Genomic DNA, 12802 nt, shown 5'->3' on the forward strand with positions numbered 1-12802 from the left:
TTGCATGTATAAGGGGGTTTTACCTCTGTAGGTAGAGGAAGTCACCAGTAAACCGGCCATGGTGGTCGAGGCTGAGGTGGTGGAATAAACTATGGAGACTGTTCTAACGTCAGCAACCACACCTCAAATTATATATACAACAGCAGCTACCTCACAAAATGCTCCCAACACACTCACGCAGCATTCCAGCTGGTGATCTGACGTAATTGGAGAGTGAGTATGCCTTTTTAAGGGATGGCTCAGCCTCCTTCACCCTGTCTCTTGGCATTTTTCAACGAATTGGTTTTTCAGAAACCCATGGAAACCTGGCTATAAATACCTCGGCTGCCTCTCAGCTTTTATGCAATTGCAGTGAAAAAAAATGTGTTTATTGGTTATTATGTAGCTATTCCAAAATGTGATTTCCAGTCTGCTCTAAGCGTCCGTCTCTCCCCAGCATGCTTGTGCGGACCGAATCCCTATTAATAATTAAAAGGTTAAGAAGATTTTTCTTTAGGTCATTTTTGCATTCTCTCAAAATGTATTATCTGCAATGGACTTTACCACAAATATGTGGTTTGCAATATCTGCGGTTTGCCAGACATAGTTGCTGGCCTGCTCATGCAAGACGGATTATCACTCAAATTCTAACCGGTGACACAACTGAATTTCTGATTGTACTTCTGTTTCTGAACTGATGACAACTTAAAGGCAGTCAAGCAGTGTGAAGCTTCTTTGCGAAGTCGATGGCTTATGAGCGTTTCTTGCAAATATCATGTCAAAAGCAGGCATGCTTTTTTCAAATTAAATTTCAAATTAAAACATTTCTCATTTTTAAATTGACAGTGTTCTACCAAGTCTTTTTCACTCTGGTTGGAGTTGTTCTGTCAATGGCCGCAGTGTTGCTTTTATCATTTGGTGTCTTTGTCTGCCATACCATTCCTCACCTCATTTACAGTATATCTAAGGAAAGCCTGACCCACTTGAAGCAACAACTTAGGTTCCCCTAGACAGTTCTACCCTCACTTGTGTACAAATAGAGCCTGGTAAATTAGGCGTATTGTACATTGATAGTCCATTTTATGGTTCACTTACACAATATGCTTTTGTCACTAATAACAAGATTTTAGATGTTCACAGTTAATTGAGTCTTACAAGAGAATAGTTTCTCATATAACTATTTTCAGCTGACTACCAATGATACATTTTCATTGTCATGAGTCTGCACAAATCGGTGGTTTTTACAAGAACACCTACCTTGTGGGTAATGACTCATGATTATCTTGAGAAAGCAGCTTGGTTGAAATGAATTGTGTTGATAAAGTGGGTTCAATTCTAATGATAATTGTCAAACATAGACCAACAGCTATACTACCTGCTTCAAACAAGGCTTATGGAAACTCATCTTCTGCTCTTAGGAATTTTAATGTGGGGAGGTCAATATGTATTTAGAATTTACAGGGCTACCTGCTGGTGTTCCTAATGAGATAAGAATATGATAGTGTACGTTAAAGGAGTGTGAAACTTTAGTTTATTACAGTACAATGTAGATTCCAGCTGATTTTAATGATAAAACACAGTTAAATACGTTCCATAATAGCAGCATCTCAGGTTGTGGTATGACACATTCTTATGGTGAATGTGATGTTGTACTGTACATCATGATTTTGAAGTGCTCTTGTTCATGAGGTGTTTCATGCTGCTCAGCATAAGCCTTATCTGAAAGTCGATATGACGCTCTATGGTGGTGGATGACTGATGTGTACCGAGGGGGTGCTCTGACATCAGGATGTTCAGTCGTCTATAACACTAACGACTTGCACTGCCCTCTCTGGGGAATCGCGGGCACCTCTCACCATGTTTTCACCATCTTGCAGTTTCGTCAGTGACACCAACCTTCATTCCTTCAACCAGTGCAGCCCTTAGTGAGTATGCCGGTGTGTCTCCCTCTACCCCCCAATATCCCTCTCTATGCCTGCTTGGTCTCACACTGCTTAGTGCTACTCGCTCCGCTTTAGAGACGAGGAGCTACTGCTGTACTGTTATTAGTTATAGGGTTGGTCAGTGATACAGAGAGACAGTCAGGCAGTCACTGACTCTGCTCACTGCCTCAATCCTTAGTACAGTTCCACTGACTAACCAGCAAGAAACAGGTTGCCCTCTACTTAAAACAGGTTGCCCTCTACTTGATATGAATTCAGTTAACCCCAAACGCATGGTATCGGCCCCCACAGTTTGGCGTGTGTTTGATTTCAAGGAATTTAGAGTGGGTTTTACAGACATTCTTCTTTAATGTCGAAGCAGTGCAGTGCAGCATGCAGCACACATCTGATTACAGGATTGATCACTGTCACATTAGCTAACACTACTGCATGTTGTCTGATTAGTCTAAAGAAGGGCGCTACCGTCCTGCCATTAACTAACATCTCCACCATTAGCTTTAGCACACCTAGAGCTTCTCTGCCCTTTAGATATATAGCTAGTCTCTTTATTTTGTACATTCCATTCTCTGTCTTTCTTCCTGTCTGTGCATCTGTGGCTCCTCGGCTATGCCAGGTGTTATGTCTGAACACTCTTCTAAGATGTAGGCAGCTCCCTTCATTGACCTCTTCTGTCTTTCCCCTGGCGGCTATGGTATTGACAGTGACGTCAGGTAATATTTGGGGTGTTCCATGGCTAACCATGACAGAGTGCATTTCATATACACTAGATGACCAGAGGTATGTGGACACCTGCTCGCCGAACATCTCATTCCAAAATCATGGTCATTAACATGGAGTTGGTCCCCCCTTTGCTGCTATAACAGCCTCCACTCTTCTTGGAAGGCTTTCTACTAGATGTTGGAACATTGCTGGAGGGCCACAAGAGCATTAGTGAGGTTGGCCACTGATGTTGGGCGCCTATGCCTGGCTCGCAGATCTCGACAAACCATTTCTGTATGGACCTCGCTTTGTGCACGGGGGCATTGTCATGCTGAAACAGCAAAGCGCCTTCCCCAAACTGTTGCCACAAGGTTGGAAGCACAGAATCGTCTAGAATGTCATTATATGCTGTACTTTTAAGATTTCCCTTCACTTGATCTAACGGTCCTAGTCCGAACCATGAAAAACAGCCCCAGACCGTTATTCCTCCTCCACCAAACTTTACAGTTAGCACTATGCGTACGAGCAGGTAGCTCCCGGCATCCGCCAAACCAAGATTCGTCTGTCGGACTGCCAGATGGTGAAGCGTGATTAATCACTCCAAAGAACACATTTCCACTGCCCCAGAGTCCAATGGCAGCGAGCTTTACACCACTCCAGCCGATTGCGCATTGTGATCTTAGGCTTGTGTGCCCTGCTCGGCCATGGAAACCCATTTCATGAAGCTCCTGATGAACAGTTCTTGGGCTGACGTTGCTTCCAGAAGATGTTTTGAACTCCGTAGTGAGTGTTGCAACCTAGGACAGACAATTTTTACACACTACACGCTTCAGCACTCGGCGGTACCGTTCTCTGAGCTTGTGTGGCCTACCACTTTGCGGCTGAGCCGTTGTTGCTCCTAGATGTTTTCACTTCACAATAACAGAACTTACAGTTGACCCAACTCGAGCAGGGCAGAAATTTGACGAACTGACCTGCTGGAAAGGTGGTATCCTATGACGGTGCCATGTTGAAAGTCACTGACCTCTTCAGTAAGGCCATTCTACTGCCAATGATTGTCTATGGAGATTGCATGGCTAGGTGCTTGATTTTATACACCTGTCAGCAACGGGTGTGACTGAAATAGCCAAATACACTCAATTGAAGAGGTGTCCACATACTTTTGTATATATAGTGTACTTGTATCTAAGGGAGCCTGGTTTGACAGACAGCAAAACAAAAAAGATTATTCTGACAGACTGGGGATTTCTGAAAGATAACTGATCTTTGATTTAAAAAAAGAGAGGATAACAGGGCAAAAAAAAGCATATAATGATGCATTTAGCTGTTCTAAGAGTGGTCTAATGCAGGTGTTAGATTACGAGCGTTTTCAAGTACAATGTTAATAATGATGTTTTTAGGAAACAACTCGGTGATTTAACGATGCTCCTACGAAGGTTCTTACGATGAGTTTAGCCTTAAGATGCTTTTGGGAAACTGGGCCCAGGACTTAAATTTTCCCAGTATCTTTAACAGATTTATGAATAACAGTAGGGATGTTAATCTGTCCTAACATAAATCCTGTGACTCATGAAAAGAGAAGGAAGAAAGGGGGGGGGGGGATTCATAAAATTCTCTGGTGGCAAAGAATGAGAGGCATAGATGAGCAACTTCCTATTATAAGATAAAGCTATGCTCTTGTATATCATGTTACTGAGACTCATGGTTGTTGATGATAGTTACTGATAAGATTGATTAGAAAACGTGGTTTGTTTGCAGGATAGTGTGTTTTAATGAGGATTTTGAAGTTCCCACATTGGTAACCTAGCCATATGTTTCATGCTCTTGGGAGAGGTAAAGGCTACATACAGGTTCGGGAAAGGTAAATCAGGTTTCCCTAAGGTATTGTTAGGATAAACATAGATGATTTGATTGGCTGTAAATTAGGAAGCTGCTATGGGTCAACATTGGGTCCTCGTGTGTGTGTGTGTGTGTGTGTGTGTGTGTGTGTGTGTGTGTGTGTGTGTGTGTGTGTGTGTGTGTGTGTGTGTGTGTGTGTGTGTGTGTGTGTACTATGTATTTGTTGAATTGCTGGTATCTATCTACTGTGAAAAATATAAGGAAGCCTGAGGAACTATTTTGTAGGTCATGTACCAGGCTGACCAATATGCATCATATAACAGCTGTATAATAACACTGGTCAATTAGTTACTAATTAGATTTTGACTCACCTGTAGAATGATAAGTTGTTGAGCTTATAGGCTCTATGTAACTAATATTAACAAATCAGTCATTATTCAATACTGATTGCCTTCACGTGTGATTAGTATTCTAGTTAGCTAAATGTGAAAAATGGCATGAGGGATTTTTCCTCAAGGCTTCAGGTGTGTTAACAAGTGGGCGTTCTTTATATGCATTTGATACTAGGTAATTGGAGTAAGTATGTTGCATGTCTAATGATGTTTATAATTCATTAAACAAGGTTCAGAGTCCACTCAGCGTTGCTGTGATTCATGTTTATTTCCTCTATGAACATATATACATTATTTCTTAAAGTATGGGACTTTATACTATGGTATGGGTTTATTCTGCATTCTCATACATCGAGGCCATACATTTTGACAATATGCCCTCAGAGATACAGTATGTACCCTGAAGTCCTACAATGTGTGAGGACTTCAGCTATCTCATTTAGCTATCTCATCTGTTGCTGATCACCCCCCCCCCCCTTTAGCTATCTCCTCTGTTGCTGATCACCCCCCCCCCCCCCCCCCCCCCCCCCCTTAGCTATCTCCTCTGTTGCTGATCAACCCCCCCACCCGCAAATGTGGTCATATTGTTGTTGTCATATACCATATTTAGTTGCACATATGACATTTGACAATGTGCTTTGTCAATCAGTATTGTCAATACTGCAGAGTTTCCTCTGGTTTCCTTTTTTTTTTACACAACTTGGTTGGAGCCAAAATGTACAATGTACACAGAAAACAAGGTTCTATGAAGACACTTTAAGGTCAAGAGTTTTCCTAAATATATATTACAGTCTCATATAAAGCCATTATTTTGTTTGTGTAGAAATATGAAAAAGTATGAAAAATGTATATTCGCATGAATTCCAGTCCAGAGGAAATACTGTTTCAAAGAAAGATGCATGAGGCAAATTTGGACGGACAGCATTTGATGGAATTGGCATCTAGTTCACACAAAAACATTACAGTGACATATCTTAACCTGCCTATATGAGCCTGCTTATTCCTGGTCATGACATATCTATTCAATACACTGAAAACCCGAAACTGGATGTCTTAAAATGCTTCATGTATCTAGTTGCTGTACATGTTTTCTATGTCTATTTGATGTGTAAAGAAGTTCTATTGTGAACTTATGTATTTCTTTTTGTCATTTGTGTTTCTGTTTTGTATCATTTTGTCTTTAACTTTCTTATTGTTTTGTACCTTACCCATGTTTACATAATTTAAAAATGTTTTGTATTTTCCATGTGACCCCCCCTCCACTTTCCTTTCAACCAATCATGTGCCTGCGTATCATATGACTTTGTCATGTGGCTCTTGCATGGTGCTGATGATGTCGTCTTCGTTGGTGAACAGAAGGTAATTTTTTTTGTTCTGTTTAGTCAATTCGTATTATATCAACAAGCAGCAGTGGGAAACATCGATTTGATTTTAAGCTAAAATAATCTACTTTGATAGAACAATAGAGAGCAACCATTGAATAGATTTTGACCTTAGGTCAACCTGCATTCTATCCAATCATATTACTACAATTGTATGTAGATTTGTGTATGCTTACTTGGTATACCACTAAAAGACAGGGTATAATTCACATTTTTATGAGAGGTGTATATTTCCCTCTTTGCCTTCTTAAAAGCTATACATCACATAATATATTAAATATGCTGCTATATAGCTATCAGTGAGCATTACATAATGAAGTTGAAGATAAGCAAATGGTTGACCTCTAACCCTGATTTATTTTCTAGAGTTTTCTTTTTTGGTGCCTCCAATGGCTATCATATGCAAACAGAACATATTTTTAAAGCACTTTTTTTTAAAACCATCACCTATAGCAACTGCATCGCACTCTCATTGAATTGTATATTACCTGGATTGACCTACTCATCCATGGAGTTAATTCCTTTTCAAACTCTGTCTCCCAGAATGCTTTTCTGGACAGACTAACAGTGGTATTCACCCCACATTACTGCATGCATGCAAGTTCACTCCTCTTTCCTCCAATTTCCTTGTTTCTTTTCAACTGTCTCACCAGACAGGAAGTTCTGGCCTGTCTGCATGTACAGTATGCCCTGTCTGTCTGTCTGTGTTTGTCTTCCAGAGTGCCTCTATGTTATTCACATGTATTGATACAGACTGAAAACTTACAGTCCCATTTACAATTCATGAGTTCTTTAACCCATCTGGTGTGACAATAATATTTCCATTGCATTTGGGCACAACAAACCTATCAATAAGCTCATTTGTTCACACATGCAGGGATGTCTTTAAAGGAGCTGAAAAAGTGAATAAGAATTTAGGTGATTCAGTGAAGGTAGCTCAAGTGTTATTTACTCCAGAACATAATTGCCTTTAACCATGTCAGTTCATGTCAGTTAGAGTAAAGGATCTGACAAATAAAACCTTTTTGTCTAATGTAACGTTCAGAAATTGATATGACGTATGTATGCACTACTGTGCAGACACACTTAAAGTAATGCTATCTGTACAGTATTTATTTAGGGAGACCAATAAAAAGGTTGAGTTATTGTTGCATCAGATGAAAATGGGCATGATCATGCGACTATCACAAATTGATACTTCAAAATCTCCCCGAATCACTACATATTGAATAAAATATGGTGTTTGCATGAAAGAGCATGTTTTTGTTAATATCTCTAATTCATGTATAACCTTAATGGCTCTTCTTTCTTCTTAGCATTTGGAAAAACCTCACCTAACTGGGAATGATGCTCATGACTGGATAAACTAAGAATATAACTCTCTGTACATGCCACTTTTTCTTATCACTAACCCTGTTTATTTCAATTCCGGCATCATATCATGCTTACTCCAAGACTATTTATTCTAATGCATTTTCAAGAGAATGTAATCAGAAAATCTGAGATCAAGAACAAGTGCCTTCACGCATGCCTAATTGACTAATTGTGTAATCCCTGCAATTAATGTTTCAAGTGTCATTAATTAAGATACAACTCAATTTAAATAAAAATGAAAGAAAGTACTCAGCTTTTCAGGGCCAGGGTAGAGGATAAAAATCCAAAATACAATCCAATCATCATAGGATTCAGTCAGGTTGAAGTCAGGGAGCTTTAGGCCAAGATCCACTTGATCGGGTGGGCAAAAGTGGAGCAGGTTTCAACTGCCTGTCTTTAACCCTATGATTTCTTATTTTTCTTACCTTATTTTGGCTGAAGTCAAAGGAGGTGGTCCAAACAGACTTCCATGCTGAAGGATAATTGAAAGTCCAACATTAATATTTCCTCCTGCACTTCCATAGGTTTCTTTCAGAATGCCTGGAACCATTTCTGTTGTCAACTGCTCTTTCACTGCCCTCTGTGGGAATGATCTGCTCTCAGAGTTCATTGGTGGTTAAATATCATCAGGGTGATCATGGGCAACAATGCTCCCTCAAGATTGGCACTGAGCTTCAAAACTTGTACCAGTTGTGACCTAAGGTCAGGGTGTCTGACTGCAAAATGTCAGAAAATAATACATACAAATGGGACAGTAAATAATCTCCTTTGATCTCAGCAAAAAACAAGCAATTCGGTGTACATTGCAGATGTGCTGCAGCAGCCAATTGAAACCTGATACCACCTTTTGGGCGGTTAGTGATAGTGGGGAGTAGAATACTGGAGCTGTATGTAACATTCTGTGAGCTATTTTAATAGCATATTCACACCGCCAACTGTGTGTAACCAATGTGCCCATGATGAATGAGTTATGGTGATTGAAGTCTCCTCCCTAAACTCTCTTTGACTGAGGTGACATGGCTGTAAATTTGAACGCTAACATCATTAGACAGGAACACAGGCACTCTCAAAAGGTGCACACACACACACATACTGTACACATGCTGGAACACTCCAACCCTCCCTTCCCAGCAGATCATGATTATGTTATTAAATGTAATAGAGTAACATGTCTAATCAAGATGAGGAGGATAATTAGCCTGTGTCCCTGTCATTAGTCTGGAGGAGAGGCCAGATAACGAGCTGCACCTGAAGGAGAATTACATATTCCCATCAGCTCACCCCACTACCCACGGCCCTCACCCCACTACCCACTGTCCCTCTGTCATAAAACCGCCCTTGAGTATATGAGGGACAAAACTTAATTGTATCGTCTTGTAACATCCTCTGCCACTGCCACTATAAAGACAATCCATTTGTCCTCTAGATGTATGCAATTTAAAGCAGTAAATACACAAAAACCAGAGTAAAGGGATGGACAATAAGTGCGTATCCCACAGTGGTTTGGGCTCCTGAAGCGATGGGGCAGAGTGGGAACGTGTGTTGGTTCTCCGACAATGAGCTTTGATGAGGGACAGATGCATTCAGCCATGCCACCTGCATTAAGGGCCAAGGGCAGGAGACTGAGCTGAGCATGTAGGTCGATGCCATGGTAACTGACTGACCGCGGTGTCCCGCTATGTCCCGTTTAGGGGAGCCCAGTCCCCCTAAGCTGGAGGGCAAGCTGCAGACCATGGGCAACGCCCTCAAGGTCAACTGGATCAAGCAGGACGATGGGGGCTCGCCCATCAAACATTACCTGATCAGATACAGGGCTGTGAGTATGACAGGACAAGGAGGTAACGCTGTGTATACCGCTTTGCTTCCTGGTTTTCCCCAAAAATATGATTTTCAGAGTATTTATTACGTATCTCCCCTGTTTGATTGTACTGTGATGATTTCAGTTTAGCAAAACGCACATAGACTTATGGATATACATATGAAGAACTGAGGAATGGATCATATGATTTGAATAGATTGACAACAGATCACTATTGTGTTTATGCCTAGATTAATAAATGGTTAGGGATTCATGTAGGAAGATTCATGGATGGCCAAATAAGTTTGAATGCATAGAAAGATTTTACAGTGATATAAAGTGATGGGCAGTTTGCTTGAGTGTCATAGCCACGGATGTCTGAGTCCTGTCTGAGTGTTTCACCCCCCTTTTCTGCGACCCTCCCTAGAAGCACGTTTCGGACTGGAAGCCGGAGATCCGTCTGCCCCATGGCAGTGAGTACGTGGTGCTGAGCAGTCTGGACTGGAACACAGAGTATGAAGTCTACGTGGTGGCTGAGAACCAGCAGGGCAAGTCCCAGCCCGGCACCATCTCCTTTAGGACTGCAGCAGAGCCTACCGCCATCCCAGGTACTGCCCCCCCACCCTGCACCTCAACGACACACACACTGCCAACAGAAACACTGCCACCGTGACCAGATGTATCTATGTTTATTCCTCCAGTGCTTCACCCAAATGGACTTCTAGTCAGGTCTTGAGACAACCGTAGTGCTGACACAGATATAGACGTCATTCCTCTGTCCTGATATGTTGGGTTAACCTGTTGGGGTAATTGATTGGTTTGAACCTTTCTGCTGGATGATATTTTCATTCGTTCTTGATTTGAAGGTGGAGTTGTAATCGGCACACCCTCATCAAGTTGTTCATCCCAAAAGAAGGTGGGGAAATACAAAAGTTAGACAGATAAAGAACAGAGTAGCAGAGTCCTCTTCTAACTTCTGTCAGGGCTACCTCAGCGATCATATTTATTAATCTGGAAACACTTTTCCCACCATTGGACAAAGCTTTGGGGTGATAAGATAAGAATTGAACAAAGACTGTGGCAGTTACATGCTGACTACACCGGGCACGCAAGTGCGTCTGTACGCATGTTGATTTTGTCCATCCACACCAAATGCGATCAGGTTGATATATCAAAACAAATTCTGAACCAACTATATTAATTTGGAGACAGTACGAAACACATTCATGGACATTTAGCTCGCTAGCTAGCTTGGTATTGCTAGCTAATTTGTCCTGGGATATAATTAAACATTCCTGGATCTCAATTTTGAGTCACACAAAATCAAGTGTTCTCTACTCTGACAATTAATCCACAGATAAAAGGGGAAACCTAGTTAGTTTCTAGTAATCTCTCCTCCTTCAGTCTTAGTCTTCTTCTGTGGACTTTATATGCCAGTTGGCAACCAACTTTAAGATGCATCTCAGCTTAGCTTTCAATCACCCACCTGGGTATATGCTCCTAAAAACCAATGAGGAGATGGGAGAGTTGGGACTTGCAGGAGATGGGCGAGGCGGGACTTAGCACCTGGCTACGCAGATGCTCGTTGACTCACGCGAGCAGTCTGGAAGAAATGGTTTAATAACATGTATGTGTAACATTATTTTCGCAACTCTTGCGCGCGCAACACGAACAGCATTTTAGTCTCACTGTTTTAGGCAGAATATTTTTGCCCACTGTGAGTCTTTGTTGCCGTAGGGTAGGGCTGTTCAATATGGGTCCTGGAAGGCCAAAACACTTCTGTTTTTCATCCTCTCCATCTAATAAGGGACTGTTTTAGACCTAGGAGCACCAGAGTGGAATTAAGTACCAAGTAGAAACAAAAAATGGTGTTTCGGCCTCCAGGACCGGAAATTGAACAGCCCTGCTGTAGAGTGAGATTAGTCCTTTGGTCTCTGCAGGCCTATAACGTATTGGCTGACACTGCTGCACAGGTTCAGTGAGCAATAATGTCAGGACAAATTGTATCTGTCAGGCCTAGAACATTCTCTTCAAGTCCATAGCGATGCCCCTGCCTTGGTGGTCACGGTCAGCTGATGCTCTGTTGACAGTGTTGTGGCCTGAGAGGTTTGCATTTTAACTTGGGTTGCCTCCCCACTGACCAAACCTGAGCTTGGAACCTGTCTCTTTCTATTTATCTCTTTCTCTTCATCTATATGTTTTTGTCTCTCTTACTTTTCCACCTCCCTTCTGTCTTTTTCTCTTTCTTATGCCTCTATTGGTAACTCCCTCTATCTCTTTTGAGCTCTCTTTTTCCCCATCTTCCATGCTTCCTCTCTCTTGCAATTTATCCCATGCACATTCTCTCTCTCTGGCTTTTTTGATGTTTCAATGAAAGAGGATCAAAAGTCAGTGTCTCTCCATCTTGCTCTCCTCTATCTCTCTTTCTTTTTCTCTTTTTTTCTCTTTCTGTCTGTCTTTCTATTTCAACGCCAGGTTTAATGGGTCTCAGTTCAGGCTCACTGCTGTATTTACTGACCTGAATATGTGCCTTGGCTCTGTGGGGATGCAGCCTCCGTGGGGATGCAGCCTCCAGTCTTGCATGGTGACGCTTCAATAGGATTAATGTGTTAATGCTTTACTTGAGACCTAACAGGCATCTAACAGCCAGTGCATGGCACAGGGACCGGCTTTTTCACGCACTTTGTGGGAACCATCCATATACTGTAGCAGTGGGAGGTTTGGATCACTCATTATTCCACCAGAGCAGGTTCACGGACACCGTCCAAGTTCCCTTTTTATGTACTTCTTTATTAAATTTTTTCATTTGAGTTATTTTGCCACTACTCGTGTTGCAGTGCTAATGCCAGTGCCAGTTGTTTTTATGCGAAGCGTGTGGGTGTTTGAGGAAAAAAAAGGGGGGTATATTTTTAAGCTAAACATCTGCACTGACGTAAGGTCCACAGCTGTTATTGGTAAATGTGGCCAAAAACAGCTGCTGTGTCATAAATCCAGACTCACTCTGTGTTATATATTGGCTATGCAACTTATTAGCTAAATAAATATAAGTGAGTGCATATGATATGAAGTTTACTATTTTTGTTGACTTTATCCTCTTCATACAGTTCCAGTCAAAAGTTTGAACACACCTACTCATTCAAGGGTTTTTCTTTATTTTTTTGTCTTTTCTACATTGTAGAATAATAGTGAAGACATCAAAACTATTAAATAACACATATGGAATCATGTAGTAACCAACAAAATGTTAAGCAAATCAACATTTATTTTGTATTTGAGATTTTTCAAACTAGTCACGCTTTGCAGTGATGACAGCTTTGCACACTCTCTAGAAAATTGTAAAAATAAAGAAAAACCCTTGAACCCTTGAAGGTGTATCCAAACTTTTGACTGGTACTG

The 12802-nt window shown here is 41.3% G+C and overlaps 1 protein-coding gene across 10 annotated transcripts in view; it reads left to right on the forward strand.

The window, feature by feature from the left end:
* Nucleotides 1-12802, forward strand: part of LOC139418157 (neural cell adhesion molecule 1-like) — a 324778-nt gene that overhangs the window by 284679 nt on the left and 27297 nt on the right. For 5 of the 10 annotated variants that reach the window (XM_071167388.1, XM_071167394.1, XM_071167390.1 and 2 more), the window contains 3 exons: nucleotides 1857-1904; nucleotides 9300-9424; nucleotides 9834-10014. In XM_071167388.1, the coding sequence (XP_071023489.1) occupies nucleotides 1857-1904; nucleotides 9300-9424; nucleotides 9834-10014 (354 nt within the window). The remainder of the gene's footprint in view (nucleotides 1-1856; nucleotides 1905-9299; nucleotides 9425-9833; nucleotides 10015-12802) is intronic. The other 5 variants (XM_071167392.1, XM_071167393.1, XM_071167395.1 and 2 more) reach the window with 1 other exon arrangement.

Source organism: Oncorhynchus clarkii, chromosome 10 (assembly GCF_045791955.1).
Source record: "Oncorhynchus clarkii lewisi isolate Uvic-CL-2024 chromosome 10, UVic_Ocla_1.0, whole genome shotgun sequence".
NCBI lineage: Eukaryota > Metazoa > Chordata > Actinopteri > Salmoniformes > Salmonidae > Oncorhynchus > Oncorhynchus clarkii.